This window comes from Paralichthys olivaceus, chromosome 3 (genome assembly GCF_024713975.1).
Source record: "Paralichthys olivaceus isolate ysfri-2021 chromosome 3, ASM2471397v2, whole genome shotgun sequence".
In the NCBI taxonomy this organism is placed as follows: Eukaryota; Metazoa; Chordata; class Actinopteri; order Pleuronectiformes; family Paralichthyidae; genus Paralichthys; species Paralichthys olivaceus.
In genome coordinates this window covers 27,679,173-27,699,350 of record NC_091095.1, presented here as the reverse complement: position 1 = coordinate 27,699,350, position 20,178 = coordinate 27,679,173, and the positions used below count along the sequence as shown (strand labels likewise).

General features: G+C 40.4%; 1 protein-coding gene across 2 annotated transcripts in view; it reads left to right on the top strand.

The window, feature by feature from the left end:
- The first annotated feature begins 2,706 nt into the window (after window positions 1-2,706).
- Window positions 2,707-20,178, top strand: part of gtf2h4 (general transcription factor IIH, polypeptide 4) — a 40,462-nt gene continuing 22,990 nt past the window's right edge. For both annotated transcript variants that reach the window (XR_011240721.1, XM_020106685.2), the window contains exons 1-10: window positions 2,707-2,864; window positions 3,171-3,289; window positions 3,377-3,481; window positions 4,017-4,148; window positions 4,827-5,012; window positions 5,661-5,769; window positions 6,896-6,964; window positions 7,128-7,211; window positions 15,689-15,848; window positions 17,765-17,895. Coding sequence is in view for 1 of the 2 variants with exons in the window: in XM_020106685.2 (XP_019962244.1) it covers window positions 3,174-3,289; window positions 3,377-3,481; window positions 4,017-4,148; window positions 4,827-5,012; window positions 5,661-5,769; window positions 6,896-6,964; window positions 7,128-7,211; window positions 15,689-15,848; window positions 17,765-17,895 (1,092 nt within the window). In the remaining variant the exon portion in view is untranslated. The remainder of the gene's footprint in view (window positions 2,865-3,170; window positions 3,290-3,376; window positions 3,482-4,016; window positions 4,149-4,826; window positions 5,013-5,660; window positions 5,770-6,895; window positions 6,965-7,127; window positions 7,212-15,688; window positions 15,849-17,764; window positions 17,896-20,178) is intronic.

Sequence of the window (20,178 nt, the reverse complement as noted above, 5' to 3'; positions counted from 1 at the left end):
CATGAGCGGTAGTTTTAACACCCATCATGAACTGTTCCTTCCCCTGTGTCCAGAGACATTTATTTCCACCTTTCATTCCGCATGCTTGGAAATCTTGGACACTATTGCTCCATATCGGTCTATCTCTGCTAAACCTAAGCCTGACCCATGGCTATGGCCTGACCCATGGCTAGTATCTCTATCCCATCTGTCTGAAGTGGTCCAGGGAATAAGATCCACCACCTGCCCATTGGACATTATTCCATCCTTTATGCTTAAACAGGTTTTTAGCACAGTGGGTCCTGGTCTCCTCACATTTATCAATAGTTGCCTCAGCTCAGGGTCTGTTCCGAAAGTGTTCAATCATGCTGTGGTCAGACCTCGCCTTAAAAAACCCAACCTCGATCCTGCAGTTCTATCAAACTTCAGACCTGTGTCAAATCTATCATTTCTGTCGAAAGTTTTAGAAAAAGTTGTTTTCCTCCAGCTCCAATCGTTTGTGGAAGATAATAACATTCTTGAAAAGCTCCAATCCGGTTTCTGAGCTTGCCACAGTACTGAATCAGCACAACTTAAAGTGCATAATGATATTCTCATCTCCCTCGATGCCAAGAAACCCGCGCAGCGTTTGATACCGTGGACCACTCCATCCTCCTGGCACGCCTGGCCCAACATGTATGACTGCAAGGTTCGGTGCTGCAGTGGTTTAGATCTTACCTCACGGCAAGAACTTTCTCTGTGATGATTGGCGACCTCTCCTCCTCATCAGCTCTTCTGTCTTCTGGCGTTCCACAGGGGTCCATTTTGGGGCCTGTTCTGTTCTTTCTATATCTGCTGCCACCAGGCTCAATAATACTGAAGCACAACGTCTCCTTTCATTTGTATGCAGATGATCTACAACTCTATCTGCCCATCATGTCAAACTGTCCAGATGCCTTGGAGTCAATCCACAAATGTCTGAGTGACATTAAACTCTGGGTATCACAAAATTTCCTCTGTCTAAATGAGAGCAAGACAGAATGTATTTTGTTTGGCTCATCAAACACGCCTAGTACAACACCTGGTCTTGGTCCACTGGTATCCTTCTGTAACAATGTTGTTAAAAATCTGGGAGTGAAATTTGATTCCGGTCTTAAATTTGACTTACAAATTAATGCTGTTGTGAAGGCAAGCTTCTTTCAGGTTGCCTACTTGCAAAATTTAAGCCGTTTCTGAGCCGCTGTGACCTGGAAAGAGCCATCCATGCCTTTATTAGCTCAAGGCTGGACTACTGCAATATACTGTACATTGGACTTAGCCAAGCATCTCAAACAACTGGTTCAAAATGCTGCTGCCAGGTTCCTAACTAACACCCGTAAACACGATCACATCACACCCGTAATTTACTCCCTTCACTGGCTACCTGTACAATTTAGGATCCAGTTTAAAACTTTATTATTCGTCTTCAACACAATAAATGGCCTTGCACCCATCGTGATGGTTGATTGTGGATTGTGATGGTTGATTGTGGATCATGATGATGGTTCGAGATCATGGTGGCAGCTGATTAAGTACTATGGCTACAACAAGACTGCTCGATAAACAATATGCCTACATGTTATACCATTACTGGCAAAAACTCCACCATTTCAATTATCATTGCTGCTCCATTTATTTCTATCACACATTTTCTTATCTATAAATACTTTGAAACACACTTTCCATCTTCTTAGAAACTGTTTCTTGTAATCAATGTTGTAAATATTGCAAATTTGGTATATGTTCAGCTACATGTGGCATCTATGGCACTTCTGTCCATCCTAGGAGAGGGATGCCTCACATGTTGCTTACTCAGAGATATTTACATTTTATTTCCTGTTGAAAGGGTTTTTATTGGTAGTTTTTCCTTACTTTTGTTGAGGTTTGTTGTTTCCCTTCTTAAGCCCTATGAGACAAATTGTAATTTGTGAATATGGGCTTTACAAATAAAATTTGATTGATTGACTGGTGGCTGGATGGGTGCTTATCTCCTGGACACTGTTTGAAGTGCACTCCATGGCAGTGCCATAATTCAACAAGTTTATGTTAATTGGGTCCTGTTTGTTACTGTGTGTGAATGTGTATGTGTAAAAATAAAAGTAATTTTCCATCCTATCATATAAAAGAAACATTTTCTTAGTCACTTCTGTCTCTCCACTCAAATAGCTGATTGAGATCTAGTAACTGCAAGGGCCATAGTATCCATCTTTATTTAACCTGATCATTCTAATTACATCAATACCTAACATGAAACCTTTAGCAACCCAGGTCAGAAGCGAGACAGAAAGTAGTATTTTGGTAGAATAATTGTTTAAATTACTTGGAGAAAAAGTAATAATTGGTTGGAATAAACCTTTAAAAGTATAAAAGACAGACAGTAGCATTTAGGCGGAATAAACCTTTAAAACTATATATGAAAACAGAAAGTAGTATTACACCTTTAAAACTAACTGGTGTCGAAGAAATGTAGTCTTGAACCTGATGTTCATCCAATCCACTAGATGGCGCTGTCACAAAAATGTGAGTCCTAGAAATGGGGTCCTAAAACTGCTCTCCTGAAACTGCGGCATATATTTATTGATGGACACGTTTTCATTACATTTCTTTTTTTCACGTTTTGATTGAAAACTAGAAAGTACTAACCTCAAGGCACTGAAGTCATGACAAATAAGACAAAATAACAAGGCCGGCAGGGAGCAGTAATGTGCCCTTCAACCCGGCGTTCGCCTTAGTTCACATGACCCGGAAACCGGAAGCTTAACATGGCCGCTTGATGAGAGACGCCAAATAGTAACAATGCTGTCAATTGGTAATATCAAATAACCCTATTATCTGAAAGTGCTCGACATCTTTCGTCAATCCATACGGTAAATAACGCATTTTACAAACATATGCAAATGGTCTTATTTCAAGTCCTCTTCTCGGCGGATGTTTTGTTAGCGACTTTAGAGCACATATTCTGGAACAATCTATATGCCGAATGTAAGTGTTCATTCAAAAAATCTAGATTTAAAAAAAAAAAGAATTGATGCGACCCTTTGATGTCCTGGATATGAAAGACGTAATGGGGATTACATATCGTTTAGCTGACGCTTTTATCCATAGCGATTTCCAATGAGTGCAGTCAACATGGGGATGATTTGCTCATTGTGACATTCTTGTTTATTTTGTAGATAATGAAGCTACGTGTCCAACTTCAGTGTAAGAATTTGCATGAGTACTTGAGAGAGCTGAGTCCGGACATCTTGGACAGACTGTACAACCATCCAGCAACTTGTCTGGCGGTCTACAGGTATGATGGCTTTGCTTTTTCTAATGTTGCAATATTTGTCCCATGGATTATAATATATATTTTTATATTGTGGTTGATCTTCTACAGGGAACTCCCCTCTATGGCCAAGAATTATGTGATACGTATGCTGTTCCTGGATCAGCCACTTCCACAGGCAGCAGTCGCATTGTGGGTGAATAAAGACAATCAGAAGTGAGTCTCCTACCTTGTGACGTCTTCATTACCGTAACTGTGGCCCTGTGCCGCTATGTAACTTTTCATCCACTTATAGTTACTGGGGACTTATTATTTATTCACATCCACAGTGTTTAAGGAATTTGTTCCGTGTCAGCCAGGCATTCTCCTGGTTTGGGAATATTGTAGAAATATCAACCAGAGTCAAATCTCTGTAGTGTTGTGAGTTTTGTTGGTTTTTGGGAATATGTTGAGTCTGCTGCACAGAATGGATCTGAGACAGTAGAATGACCCGGATTAAAGGACAGGGGGACAGTTTAACAGTGGAAAGATGGGGGTGATTAGACTGTCTGCAAATGTGTAGAGTACAGACATTGTATTCTTTATGGGTGAAAACCATTAGTAAACATCATAATTATGAAAGGGAAACTGTTGTTTCAGCAGAGAATGAAATTACCTCAGTGTAAGCAGCTCTTTCATGTATTCAGTGTAAGAAAAATACACATTTCAGAGTGATAACCAGCTAAGTTAATTTTTTTTCTTCTACCTGCAGGGATCATGATGAATGTGTCTCAGTGTTGGTAGGACTGTGCCTTTGGCACTGTCAGCAGCTCCAGGGTGGTCTGCAGGGATACATTTTAAATCCAGTGTTCAAGGACAACCTTATGATTGCGCTGCTTGGCGGGTAGGTCTGCTTTCTGTGAACACACCAGGTATTGCCACATATTGTGCCCACAATTATAAGATTATAATACAAAATGGTAACACAAAGATGACTGAGCCTATTACTGAGTTTTATTAACATGTGTTTGTGGCAACATTTCCAGATAAAAGGTAAAATATTTTTTATCATAAAGAAGTCAGTCAAGGAATTGCAGTGTTTTTGTTAGTGTGCTTTTCTCTGACTGGTATTATTCAAGACAAGGTTAATTTTCTATATTTTCTGACAGCAGATCAATTTGAAATATGTCAGGCAGAAATGAAACCATAGGAGCAGCTGTTAGATGAGGTGCTGCAGACAACAGGCTGCAACCTGCCCATTACTCAGCCAGGTAACCAGCTCATGTTACTGCCATTCACACTCCTTGTGCACAGGATAAAATCAGATCACAGATCAAAGACTAATTATTGTGGGACTTCTTCCTAAATTAAAATGACAGGCAGAATTGTAGGACCGTTGGTATTATATTCCTTTGCTTGTCCCACCAGTAACTAAAGGTGTTACAAAATAAACCCGGAATGAAATCTTCAAGATTGCAACTTTACGCCAACTAGCCTGATTTGAGATGGAAATGCAGCACTTAAGCTGCTATTATAACCTGTTGTTTTAAGTAAAGGATTACACTGCTGTGTCAACACACAGGGGCAAAGCATGGGCGGATGAGGGCAGCACTTTGGGTCCTGACCGCCATGCACGGGACATTGAGAGTCTTGACCGTTACGCTATGGAGCGTTGGGAGGTCATTCTGCATTTCATGGTGGGCTCTCCCAGTGCTGCTGTCAGTCAGGACTTGGCACAGCTGCTAGTTCAAGCATGTCTCATGAAAAGGTACACTCACAAATTTTTACACAGTAAAATGTCATGCTCTGTAGTCTGTACATATCTTGGTCACACATGAATCATCAAAAATCGTAAACCATAAGCACAGTAAGCATGATTCATTGCTAGGCTTTATCTTCCTTGGACAGGAGAAAAATTTCAACATGGCATCATGTTATGACATTTTTGGCACTGATTTTTTTTTTGTGTGTGTTATCTTGGGCCGTCTACAAGGATATGGAGTAGCAAGCCAGCAGGCAAAAGTAGGCAGCTAGGGGGGGGGTTCCATGGGTATGTTAGATTAAGAGCAAGCTTTCCTGTGTTTTAGCTAGGATTTTATTTTTAGCAGTATTTATTGTTAACATGCTAAGTAAAGGTCAGCGGGGAGTGAGGAGGTAGGATAAGCAGCAGGGTAATACAGCACTGTACAAGGATACTGAACCAACTATGAAAATTGAATAGAGAATTAGAATTACAGGCGACAGCAAGCCTCAATAAAGCAATGGGCTGGATTTCAATGAGTAAATTAAAAAATGTATAGGTTATTTGGTTGAAAGCTAGCAACCATGGAAAGCATCATCAAAGAAGAATGACAAAGCATGATCTCGGCTTTTGAATTGTAACTCATGTTGTCCTCTCATCGTCTCTGTTTGTCAGTGAGGCAGGAGAGGCGCCCTATATTACCTCAGCTGGTTTCCAGTTCCTCCTCCTGGACACCTCCTCTCAGCTGTGGTACTTCACCCTGCAGTACCTCAAAACTGCTCAGGTACCTGAATGTCCTCTTTTAGTTTGACCTTAGGCCCATACCTGGGGCATGGGGTTTATAAATTATGTAAACATGTAGTTTGTTTCTCCATTTCAAATAATTAGCAGGATAGCCTTTATATTTCATCTATATCTCTGTTCAGTGCATGTTTCAGTCTTGCGCAGAGACCTAGAATCGCATTGCTTCCTTTCGGTAGGTGCACTACAAGAATAACAGATGGTGAGCTGTAAGTGGATTTGACCTGTTGTTGTTGAAGAAATTGGGATATTAAAAACAAAAAGCCAGGCAACAGAAAACTAAGAGGGAGAACAAGGGTCTACAGTTGTTTTTTTTTTCAAAGAAAGGTACCTGAGAAGCATCAAATACCTTTGATTCATTATGAAGCTGGAGAAGGTAAGAGGACGTCATTTGACTAGGCCTTCATATGTGGCACAGGACGCATTTGCGTTCACACAGCAAAGAGAACGTGGAACCATGCATCCCAGAACTCTCAACTGCTGACATATTGGTCAGAGATTCAGATGTGAATTCAAAAAAACAAATCAAACAAACAATTATTTTAATTTCTGGGAAGAGCATATATAGTGTCAGGAGTTTCATTGAAAGGTGACTAGGTATTAGTACAATAGCTTTGACAAAAAGAGGGTACCAAGAATGATCATGTGAAGGAATTTGTTTTGTAATTTTGTTATGTCAATCTACTATTAGTGAACAGTGCACATGTATTTCAGATTTTAAATTCCAGTGGTTTAAACGTATTCATCCCTTGCTTTCTTTGTATGCTCCTGTCAAATAAACAGAGTTTGGAGCTCAGGTGAAGGTAGCTCAAATATATTTATAAAATAATTTGGGAAAAACTATTAAATGAAGTGAATTAAAATATTATCTATGATCAGAAAGAGGTTGTTTACCAAGTGGTAAGTACAACATGACTGATCTGATGGAATTAGTGCTGTAAAGTCAATGTAGCATGTGCGCAATTAGAGAACATGTAATTCCTCTCCCTCTCAATTTTTTTAGACTGGAATTGTTGTAGACTGACATTCATTTATTCAGAGTGGCTAATTTTAATAGAGGTACTTGTCATGAATGTAGTAGCCTATATTTCATTCTTTGTCTTTTGCAGTCTAGAGGGATGGACCTGGTGGAGATCTTGTCATTCTTATTCCAGCTCAGTTTCTCTACTCTGGGCAGAGTGAGTGTACAGCATTTTACTGTTTATCTGTTTGATCCTCAGTGTGCAATATGTACATGTGTGGCGAAATACAGCATAACAATATGATAATGCAGTCTGAGATTTTTAAAGAATCCTGTTAAAATGTTTATATGTATATTAAATGTGTTGCTTTGTGGCTCAGGATTACTCAGTGGAGGGCATGAGTGAGTCGTTACTCACTTTCCTGCAGCATCTGCGGGAGTTTGGACTGGTCTTCCAGAGGAAGGTGAGTATGAGAATGAGAGGATAACTGTCTGCATTAATGAACCTTATAGAGGGCTCCAGCAGCAACATAGTTATCAATGACACAAAAGGGAGCAAATGTTTATGTAATTAAATGCAATGGACACATTACAAAAGGGATTTAAGGACTTTATCTATTAATATCCCTACCATCTTAAGTCCTTACAGTGAACTGTGTATTCGTTCACTACAAAGATTATTTTTGAGTAACAGTGTAATTCCTTGTTCTATGTGTTGTGTCATTATGTTACACGGCTAGTAAGTTTTTTAAAATCTTGTCTGTAAAAAGTCTTTCTTTATTCATCCCCAAAGGGAAATTAGGTTGTCACAGCAGTTCAGTATTTGGATACAATAAAAATGCAATGTAATAAGATACTGTAAGTAGAAAAAAAAAAAAAATAAGAACCAAAATAAAAACACGGAATAGGCAAAGGGCACTTAAAAGACACAAGGTAAATAGGTAGATAAGGGGCAGTGGCAAGATGATGGTAATAGTAATGATGAAATGATGGTAATGTTATTGTTACTAAACAGTATATAATAATAGTACAGTGTATATATAGTATATAATATAATGCATAATACCAGGATAATAACAGTATACAATAATAATAACAATAATATACACATAGAAATGTGTCCTATATTTAGCCTGTGCAAGGTGTGCATACGTACATAACTGCAATATATAATATGTACACACATATATATACACACACACAATATATGATATGATATATAATATAGCTATAATATATACATACTAAATACTTGACTATACACATACAATAGATAATATACTATGAATATGAATATGTAAATAGAATGTGCGAAAAGACAAGAATATTGTATAAAATGATATATAATCTCTATACTAACACATATCACATATGATATGAAGTAAATGTTTCAGTATTGGAGCGGAGTGTTGTGTTTGTACACAGTACAAAGGTAACAGGTAGCAAAAGGTGACAGGTGGATTTAGTGCAGTTCTGTGATGGTGGCTCTGACACAGGTGAGGTGATGAGTTGAAAAGTCTTATTGTTGGGAGGAATGATTTCTTGCTCTTTGGCTTGTCCAGTGTTTTGTGGAGTGGGTGAGAGGGATTGTCCATGATTGCCAGCAGTTTTGGCTGATATGCAAACTGCAGGGGGTCTTGTGATGGGCACACCAGAGGTCTGAGGTATGCCAGGACCAGTCTCGAAGAAGCAGTAGAGGGGCCGTAGGGGTGGGGAGGTTGGAGGTGAACCTATTGAAAAACAGGTTTAACTGGTTGGCACGTCATTCATTCCCCTCAGCTGCACCCCCACCTCTCCTCTGGAAGCCGGTGATCTCTCTCATCCCACTCCAGACGTCCCTGGTGTTGTTGTCCTCCAGTTTGTGCTCCAGTTTTCTTCTGAAGTTGTCCTTTCCCTGATGCTGCGTTTGAGCTCCCTTTGTACCCGTTTGAGTTCAGCTCTGTCCCCTGAGGCCCTCTTCTTTTTGTTGAGAAGGGCCTTCAGGTCAAGTGTTTTAGTTGTATAAGTAAGTCATTCAGTTGTTTCTGCCTTTCTTTTTTTTTAGTAGAAGACAACATTATGAGTTTCCCCCTGATTACAGCTTTGGAAGCATCCCATATGTTACTTGGAGATACTTCATCATTGTCATTGTGTTCTAAATACTCTTTAAATTCTTTTTCAATATATTTTTTGCACGATGGGTCATTTAATAGGCTAGTGTTAAGCCTCCAAGTTGTGTTTTTAACTTCGGTATCCAGATGTAGAGATAGATATACCCCTGCGTGGTCCGATACGTCTTTAACACCTATATCACATTGTGTGATTCTATGCCTGTCAAAGTTGGACATGAAAAAATAGTCAATTCGTGAATGTACGCTGTGAGGGTGGGGAAAAAAAAAGTAAATTGTCTTTCTGTCGGGTGAGTTTGCCTCCAGATATCCATCAAACCTGCTTCATGAAGAAGTTTTTTGACTGTAACTGTCTCAGGGTTCGTTCTTTTCGTTAAGTTAGAGGAGTCAAGGGAGGGTTGTAGCTGTACATTCCAGTCCCCACCACAAATGAGCACACCTGAGGTCTCCTCAGCAATTATATCAAATATTTTTTTAATAAATATCTTATCGTTGCCTGGGGGTCTATAAACGTTTAGCAGTGTCACAGGTTTCTGGTCTATTTGTCCCTTTACTAAGATGTAACGCCCCTCTGTATCCGTTAATTGCTTTGAAAATTGGAATGTTACCTTATTTGAAATCAGTATTGCTACCCCTCTTGTTTGCTTACGTCCAAAAGATGAGTAATAAGTATTTTTAAAGCCAAAGCGTTTTAATTTTTCGTGTTCCTCATCACAGAGGTGAGTCTCTTGCCAGAAAACCATTTGCTGTTTCTCTCTCTTCATTTTAGTTAGTAGCTTGTTCCTTTTGATGGGGTTAAGCAAACCATTAACATTCAAAGTGATAACTTAGTACTCCTGGTTTATCATCCTATCCCATTAGACCAATAAACACATAATGCTCCTCCAATGACCTGAACATGTAAACAAAAAAAAGTATGTGCTACACAGTAAAACATAAAAGTAGTGACCTCCAAAAGTGAAGTACAAATGTAACTTCTGAACAGGGAGGGGAGGCCTCCAGGAGGAGGGCCCCTCCAGGTGCGCATTGATGTCATCAGTGTCATCAGAGCACACATCCAGCGGCTTGAGTGCAGATAAATCCCCCCCAGATTACTGGTCCAGAGAGTGACTAATGTTTTGGCTAAGTATACTCAATACCATAGCAATTTATATAAACAGGTAAAGTAACAGGACTGATATTCAAACTTTAATCAGCCACGAACACTGTTAAAACATCTTATAGGCTACATATTTATATATCTGTGTGCGTAAACTCTGACGTAGGCTATTATCTCTAGTTACTCACGAGTGCATCTCAGTTACAGTTCTCCTAAAGCCTTTGAGAGTGTTGAAATCTCCGTAGCTTCTCTCGGGCTCGATCGATGCCTGCGGTGTGGTTTCGGCGTTTGGTGGGCTCGCGGAGCTCCCAGCCTGCGTCTGTCAGTCTCCTCCGGGGCGCCGTGTCTGCGCCGCTCCGTTGGTTGCTGACAGCCACAGGTGCAGCGGTCTCTTCACCAGGCGACAGAATCCCCCTCTTCAGCATGTCCTCCGCTGCCTCTTTTGCATTAGTGTACGTCGTCGGTCCCTCCTCATAAAAGACTCGGAGCCTTGCAGGTGCGGGTGTCTGGAACCTCAGCCCTTTTGCCTTTGATACTTTCCTCAGCGGGGCATATTCCTTTCTTTTCTTCATGGTTTCCACCGGGTAATCGTGGTCGAAAAAAACTCTCTTTCCATTAAGATGAACCTCCTTCTTTCTCCAAGCAGTGCTCAGCACCAGTTCTTTGGTGCTGTAGGCGAGAAAATAGGCGATCATGGATCTCGGGGCGGCGTGGGGAGGTGGCTTCGGGCCGAGAGATCGGTGGCAGCGTTGTATTTTAAGGTCAACGTCGGGGAGCGACAACTCTGATTTGATAAACTCCTCTAAGAACGCACAGGGATTGTCGTGCTCCTCTCCCTCGGGGATTCCAAAAATGCGGAGATTATTTCTGCGGGAGCGTGCTTCTAGGTCCACTAATTTGGATAGAATGTGCTCTTGTTGCTGCAAAGTTTCAAGCAGCACGCTCTTTGCGTTAGCGTCCCATTCTTCCACCTCGGCCACTCGTGTCTCTACTTCGTCCAGTCTGACCTGTGCATTATTCAGCTCCACACCGATCTCACTCAGCTTCTGGTTCACTTCTTCTTTAAAGTACCCCAGCTCTTCCTTCATGTCTCGCTTAATTGTCTCGCAGAAACCATTCAGTTCCCTCTTCAAGTCGGAATGTCCTGCCTTTATGTCAGCGTGGATTGCCTTGATGCTAGCTTGCAGAGTGTTCATGTCCACGCGCTCGTTAGCTTCGACCGTGTCGATCTCTACATCAGCTTCTCCACTCGCCATTTCCTCGTGTTCCGATCTGTTTTGAATAGTAATGTTCTTAGCCTTCCTTAGTTTATATTTCCCCATTAAATTTGTAATAAAATAAGCCGGAATAATTCTCTAAAAATGGGGACATTCGTGGACCAGTCTGGGAGCTCACAAACTACTCTGCTGCCCGCCTCGCCGCCATCACCGGAAGTCCTCAGGATCAACTTCTGCAAGACATGAATAGACAATGGGCTCACATGCTAGACAGTGGGTGTACATGCTTATGCATTAAGTCTATTTCGAGCTGTACCCTAGATGGAAATGTCTGCTGTAAGCATAAACTAAGTAGTTATTATATAGAGTAAGTAGTATTCAAGTAAATTTCCATTAAAACTGACATGGAGGTGATTGTGAGTGAGTTTGAGGTGAGGAAAGACAGATTGTTTAGTGGCCACAAAAGTGATCATTTATAAAAGAAAATACACTGAGTGGTATCATTTTGCTGCTGCCGGTAATGCAGTGAGTGAGAGTGAGAAATGTCTGAAATAAAAAAGTGGTCGGATTTAAAGGTGTAGGCAAGGTGAGGGTACTTCTTGTAATGCAATAATCTGTACATATTTTAATCATCCAAAACTGCAGGATTATTAAATTCAGGGACAGCTGCAATATCCCCTATCAATACAAATACCAGAATTTTTCAAAATGGGCTTCAAGGAGAGCAGTGAAAAGTGCGTGCGTGCGTGGAAAGAGGCAAATGGGTTGTGCAGCTGATGAATGCTTTGCTCTGCGCCATTTGCACCAACTATTTAGCTTTTTTTGTACATGTACATAGCTTTTGTTATTGTCTTTGGTCCTTGTTCATCTCTGTTTGTTTGATGTTTTTTTAAACTGTTTTTTGTTTGTTAAAGTATTGATCACCAGGGCTGCGAAGCAGCACTGAGCGGGCCCGAGCAATTGCAAACTCGGGACCTGATGCAGTCGCTGGGGAGGGCGGTTGGGAACCGGGCGAAACAGCTGTGTTTTGTGCGTTTTGGGCACCATGGGAAGGATAAATGCTCCTGTGTAAGTCACACAATGCCGAACCAAGCCGACCAATCACGCATCATGGTCCACGCCATCAAGTGCAGGCCACAAGGTGAACATTTCTATTCATTAATTCTATTAAAATTGAACTAAAGTTGTAAAACAAGGCTTTCTTCCTGTTTCCAGTAGGTGGTGCTATCACTACATACATAATAATACATCTCTTCCGGTCAGTACTCTGATAATGCATGACCAATTTGAGGCCAATTGGACGATGTACAGTGGAGTTAAATACAACTTCTTGTTTCATGTCCAATCAGTAGGTGGCACTATGACCCTGACTTAATTTTGATACATGGAGCATGTTACAGGTGTATGTTTTTCCTGTACTGTGTTCCTGTCTTTCTCTTGTCTCTTCTCTAGCTCCACCCTGATTAACCAATCAGTCATCAATGAGGTGCACCTGGCCAGTGGATTGAGGTTCTTTAAAAACTCCTGTGTCAGGATCAGAAGGGAGGCTTCCAGTGTGGGGACTGCTGTGCCTCAGCATGGGATTTTAACATTGCGTGTATTGTGTTGTTTGATGATAAATCCCATGGTTCTGCTGGTTTTAAAGGCTTTCTGATCTTGATTCGTATCAGAGGTGGTCAGTGATTTTACATGTTGTTCGCCTCCTAGGGCCACATAATCGTGGGGCGTAACAGAGCTGTGATCATAGGTTTTAATTTTGGTCCTAATTTGACAATCAACAGTAGAGTTAAATACAACTTAATTTTCACACTGATCAGTAGGTGGTGCAAAGACTTCTGACGTATGGAGCTGTTCAGGTCTGGACTTTGATCTTAGGATTTAATTTTGGTGATGACTGGACAATGCACAGTGGAATTATGACAATTTAGTCTCCTTTGGCGAAGGATTAACCTTCGCCGCACCTCATGCCACGATCAGACCATGTGACGCACACTAAAAAATCGAGGTAGTTTTAATCTCCATATTGTTGAGATGACACTTTACTTTAAAGTTGGTCTGATGAAAGCTCTAGGAGGAGGAGTTCAAATACAACACGTCAAAAATGGCCACTTATTCAAAATGGCTGACTTCCTGTTTGGTCTAGCATATTGATCCAAGAGAGTTTTTTGTTTGTAATAAAAAAACACATGTCCCTTCCGATTTTTGTACATATCAGTCAATCGTGCTGCCGGGGCTGCACTTTAGGGGGTGCTATTCAGCTATTTTGCCACACCCATTTCTTAAATCTATATAAATGTCTTCTACACTTGTACAATGTACACTGAAGTTACAGTGTCATGGTGACTTGTTGAAGTTTGACGTCACGCCCCTATTATGGCATTTGACAAAAACTCAGTTTCCTTATGCCTGCATCATTAATGTCTTGAGGCCCTTCTGACAAAGTTTGACATGGTTGTGGTCAATGGTGGAGGAGGAATTGATCAAAGCGTATGACATGCAAAAAACAAGACATTTCCTAATTTCTATGTAGATGTCATCAGGCCCAGACTTTTGTATCTCCGAGATAAAATGGCCACTAAATCCAAAATGGCTGACTTCCTGTTGCGTTTTTCATAATGCTCCTTGAGACTTTTTTGTTCATCTGGTCATGATACACGTGTGTACAGATTTTCATGTAGATCAGGAAGCTCCGAGGCTGCATTCTAGTGCGTTCTAGGTGGCGCTGTTCAGCCATTTTGCCACGCCCATTTCAAATTACTCGAGAATATGTAAATTCTCATCACTTTTGAATAGCCTGCAAAGTTTCATGAGCTTTCGAGTATGTTAAAGGCCTCAAAAAGGCAAATCACTTGCCTGAAAAATAATAATAATAACATAATTAGGGCCTTCGCTATGTCAGTGCTTGTGCCCTAATTATGTGATGATCAGTGTTGATATTGTGGAGTCATTTCAAACAGATCAACTTTTGAACTGTAGCGAGTCAGTCAGCTGAGAGAGAGTGAGAGACACAGAGAGAGCAGTGTGTGTGTGTGTGTGTGTGTGTGTGTGTGTGTGTGTGTGTGTGTGTGTGTGTGTGTGTGTGTGTGTGTGTGTGTGTGTGTGTGTGTGTTACTTTTCCCTCAGGTTCTGAGATCATAAATAAGCTACACCATTCTTCTATATAATAAACCGCTCATTTGTCTCTGGACAAACGTGATCACTAGAAGTTTCCACAGTAGAATTCAGTCGGAGAAGGCAGAGCGAGATTTGACAGAGCCGCCTTGCTCCATCAAATCTCTACTTTCGAATTCTTTGATTTCTCTCTATTCTCTTCTTATCCTCTCGGCTCTATAGAATCTGTAACAGCTGATGAGTCAGTCATCATCATGGGCCAGGAAATCTTCATAGTCACTAACACTTCTTTCCAACTAAGCCTTCTTTAAACATATAGTGCATCATGCAGCATTATGCATGAGTGTCACCACAGTATTTAGGTTTACAGCCATATGAGTACTTCACACATATGTGGTGTCCTAACCTCCACTCTGGGACATAATTTGGAGATTGAAGTTTAAAGCTGAACTAATTTTTTACATTTTTTGGTCTCCAGTGCAGTGTAGAAGTGGCGTACGCACAAATTCGTGTCTGAAAGATGCAACAGTTATAACTGAGGCCCCAGAGCTTTAGCTTGCCAGGAAGCATGGACTGATTGGTGTTCTTTAGGCTGCTGCTGACATCCTGCTTCATTTGCTCGACCGGCTTCCATCATAGAATCTTCCAAGGCTTTTTAAAGGTTTCTCAGACACCGATGGAATGGTGATCTGATTTGTACCTTAAGATGCTTCTTGATGTTGATGGGTTGTTCCTCATTCTGGCCCATGTGATGTTTTCCTTAGGTTTCGCTAGCAACTGTCGGGTGCATGGTGCTGTTGTGGTCAGGGTTGTCATGTCGTCCATGTAAGCCCTAATTGGCGCTCATAATCTACTACCAATTTTGAAGCTCTGATAATTTCTAGTATGTTCTAAACATCCCAGAGAACCCTGGAATTCCAGCTTGTTTTTCACCACATAGCTTGTCAGCCTTTAGGGCTATGACACTAAAGTAGATCTTGCCTTCTACAATGAGGGGACTGATGGGCAATTTTGGCCTGATGTTTGAAGATAATTTGCCTCACCCATGCTACTCTATATATTATGTTATTAATGATGGCATCAGCAGTAATAATAATAGCTTAATAGTTTCAGATCTGGTTTCAGTGAGAGAAAGATCAGCATGAAATTATAATGTTAAATTATTTAAAGATTACATAGTTGCTACTTCTATCATGTGACTGATGAATGACAGCCAAATGTGATGAGATAATTTTATGCCCTTGCCTTTGTCCCTTTTGCCTTAAAAACTACATTCAGTGAGTTGAGAAGAGACTTAGTTTTGAGAATGTGCATGAAACAATAATAAGAAAATTAGTTAAATTTGTATAGATATGGTATATCACTTATACTTAGTTTTCTTTACTGCTTCTTTCTTTTGTCACCAGAGAAAGTCAAGACGGTATTACCCCACCAGACTGGCCATCACTCTGGCTGCAGGGGTCACTACCAGCACCTCCTCCTGCTCTAACTTCACTTCCACTCCTGGTACTGGAGATGCAGGCTTCATTGTGGTGGAAACAAATTATCGTATCTATGCTTACACAAGTATGTCAGAACACTGGGAGCTTTTTATGTTGCATGCAAACACTAATAAATAAGCAATCTTTTGTCTATGACAATGAACTTCATCTTGGATCCAAATCACTAAATGTTGAATTATCCTTTGATTTATTTTTTTATTTTTCACAAAAACGTTCCTTTCTGTCATCAACAAGCATGCACCTTTTAAATTTCATGGTGAAAAATATTGCATGGTTCTTCCTGAACTGTGAACAGTATTTCTGCAGAAAAACAAAGCTTTATAACTTGTTAGTGACAATATAGAGGAATCCAACTGGGTTTTATTGAGAAAAATAGAATGCATGTGTCAAAAAACTAAATGTGAATATAACATGAACTTGGTCTCCCCCTCTTATTCAAACTTTGATATATTCTCCTTAAATAGACACTTTGCAGTTGTGCTTGGCAGTATATTTGTTCATTCGCTATAAATTTCGAATAAACTTTAAATGCCCTCATTTACAGGGAAAAGACCACTCTTCAGAAGTTAGATGAAGTTCTGATTCCCCAGATGAAGCTAGATCAATAGGCCGTTTAACTGATGGTGACACCACATCTATAATGCTAGCCAGGTCATCTTTGTCATCCCAGTTAATGGTTCTCTTCATAGTTGATACTCATAACAAAGAAACACGAAAGAGAAGGCACATTTTTCCTAGCATCAATGATAATTTGCCCCATAGCACTTGCTACAAATTTTTCGAAATATATTGTAACTAGACTCAAAATAGTCAGTTATTTAATACATTTATCACCATGGGTGGCTGTGACTGAGGGGTAGGGTGGTCAAACCTCCAACCAGAGGGTCGGCAGTAGTGTCCTTGGGCAAGATGCTGAACCCCGAATTGCCCCTCATAGAACAAAGAGTGCTGCAAACTGTAGTGTAAAGCGTATGCAGTGTCATTGGGCTAAACACTGAACCCTAAATTACCCCTAATGGCTGTGCCAGCAGTGTATAAATGGTGTATTATAGAAAAAAGAGCTGTGTATAAAACTGTTGTATGCAAGTGTGTGTTAATGGGTGAATGGTACTTGTACTGTTAAGCGCTTTGGTAAGTTGATGAGACTAGGAAAGCTGGAGATAAAGTGTCATTCATTTGCAGGCAACATGAAGTTGTAGGCAGTATACATTTACAAATTATTTGAAGTTAACATTTAATTAAACTAATGTTAACTGTTGTAAATGTAAATGTTAACATTGAAATAACTTAAACTTAGTAACAGTTCCTGAGTTTTCAGTTTTCAAATGTTGTGGTTTCAGCAGTGCTTCTAATTTGCATACATGCCATTGACTAGAAACTGTTGTAAGGGTTAGGATTAGGCAAGCTGTAACTTTGGTTATGGTTAGTTTAAATCTCCAGGAAATCAATGTAGGTCAATGTCCTCCGAAATCATGGAGACTCAAGTGTGTGTGTGTTTGCGTGCGTGTGTGTGCACATGCATTACTGTTTTAGAAAGTAGAAACCATGTCCACCACCTACATGTGCATGATTCATACAACACAACACTGTGCTCCTTCATGCAGAATCATAAGGGTGCTGCATCATGTGTTTGTAGGGCAGGGCATCTGCTCCTCCCCTGATACGCATAAAGGTGCAACTTACCTTATTATACAACTACTACTCAGTAAGATGATATAACAAAAAAATGGGCGTAATGTGAAATCTTAAAATATGCAGCCATTACTCAACAGGCTGCACTTGTACCAGTGGTTTTCGGTGGGGTTATCCTGGTTTGTTCTTCTTAAATCACAGCTGAGATTGTTTATATTGTGCTAGTGGTCTCTGTTTCAGAATCCTCATTAAAATGGTTCACATTGTAGCTTTTGAAAAGATGCATAACTGGGCATGATTTTAGAGAATTCAAATTGATTTGTCTGTGTTTTCTTTTGTCCTTTCTAGACTCCGAACTTCAGATCGCTTTGGTGGCTCTCTTTAGTGAAATGCTTTATCACTTCCCTAATGTCGTTGTGGCTCAAGTTACAAGGGAGTCAGTACAACAGGCCATCGCCAATGGTATCACTGCACAGCAGGTACACTGTTTTAATACAAGGGAGCTTTTGGGTGTGGATGGTTAGCTCAAGGCAGATCTAAAAAAATGGGTTGTAGGTTGAGCTAATCAAAGGGTCTTTGTGAGAACCAATGGGGATTAAAATTTAGGATGGCCTGGGTCCTCATTTATAACCATTGCATATGAATATTTCAGACCCCATTTAGTATGTGTTATTTGTGCTAAAATAACTATTACAGAACTGAGGGAATAACAGTTTTTTAATTGTATCTTCTATAACACAGTGCCTTTAGCGTTCATATACAGTGTCAAATTGCTGCAGTGAACATGACTTTGCTAACTGATGGGGGATTAATAATAGTATGTATTCAACACAATTATCTTCTTAAATTAAATTTAGAAAATTATTAGAACAAATCTATGATCCTTACTGTCTTCCCACTACATCTATAAGATCATTTCCACAGAGGGTTCAATCATTCATGTGCAATAAAATGGATACAAATGTTTTTCGATGATTAAAAAGAGCTGGTTTTATTTAAAAAAGACACTTACCTATCAGGCATGAAAATCACTCACCTTCGAACCGAAATTCACTGTTTTGAATCCAAAATAGGTGACCTACGTGAAATGTGTAGAGCCGTAGAAAAAAAAGATTTGGAGGGGGGGGGGGTATGTGTGCTTTTGCGTGACTGAAGTAAAAGTGTAGCTATCTACCATAAGAAATCGTTTTCATTTTAGTTTAACATGGTAGCAGAGGATAGTTAGCAACTACAGAGTCCCGCCGAGCTTCGAAGGGAAGTCGTTTGAAAGCTGGAATGAAGTCGCTATTTGGACCAGAGTTACAGAGTTGGAAAAGAGCAAGCAAGCGTTTGCTGTTGTTTTGGCGCTGTCGGGGAGAGCGCGAGAGACGGCGATGGAAATACCGGTAGATGACTTGGATAAAGACTCCGGTATGGTCACGCTGCTTGCAAAACTCGACAACTTGTTTCTTAAGGAATAAAAAGACCTAATCTATGAAGCCTACTCAAAGTTTGACAAGATTACGAAAGACAGCAGTGTCAATGACAGATTATATAATTGATTTTGAACAACACTATTCCAAGATGGAGCTTCCCGATGCAGTGCTAGCTTTTAAACAGCTGGACACTGCATGACTGGACATGAAAGACCGACAGCTAGCTCTGACAGCATGCACGGTTCTTACATTTGCATCAATGAAGTCGGCATTAAAGAGGATATTTGGAGGAAAAGTTTCTACATCCTGCATGGGGATAAACCAAGAAAATACCTGCAAAGATTGGACAAATCAACTGTCACATTGAAACAGATGTAGTCCCAGCCAACATACCACTGCTTCTGAGCAAAGCCTCCGAGAGAGCTGGGACAGTTCTGGACATGGAAAATGACAAAGCAGTGATGTTCAACAAACCTGTAAAACTTTACTTCACAAGCTCTGGTCATTACTGTGTGAACATCATGGACAACAAACAAAAGGGACTGGAAGAAAGTCAGTGTGAGAATGAAATACTGATCAACTCAGGAAATGAGCTCAGCGCAAAACACAAGATCTTGTTGAAACTTCACAAACAATTTGGTCATGCATCTGCAGAGAAACTACAGAGACTCCTAAAGAGTTCAGGTAACAAAGACACAGAATGCAACAGTCTTCTAAACAAAATTGTGGGTGAAGGTGAAATATGGCAAAGATACAGTAAAACTCCACCAAGGCCTGCTGTTGGTCTACCACTAGCATCTCAGTACAATGAGACTGAAGTTGTAGATCTCCATGAACTTGAACCAGGTGTGTGGTATTTACACGTCATTGACGAGTTTACACGGTTCAGTGAAGGCAGTGTTCTGACTACAAAGAAATCATCTGAGATAGTGAAACACTTTGTCCATGACTGGATAAGTGTGCATGGACCACCTTTCCGGTGATAATGGAGCAGAGTTTAACAATGACGAGGTGCGAGACATGGCAGAAAACTTTAATATAGAAATAAAGATGACAGCTGGTTACAGCCCATGGAGCAACGGGCTTTTGGAGTGACACAACCAAACACTTTCAGAGATCAGAATGAAGGTAAAGTCGAGCTATGACTGTGACTGGAGCACAGCAATGTACTGGGCTCGTATGGCTAAAAACACAATGCAAAGTGTCCATGGCTAAAGTCCTCATCAGTTAGTCTTCGGACAAAATCCCAACTTGCCGTCCATACTAACTGCTAAACCCCCAGCTTTAGAGGGCACAACAAAATGTGAGTGGGTGGCAAAACATATCTCTGCCTTACATGCATCAAGA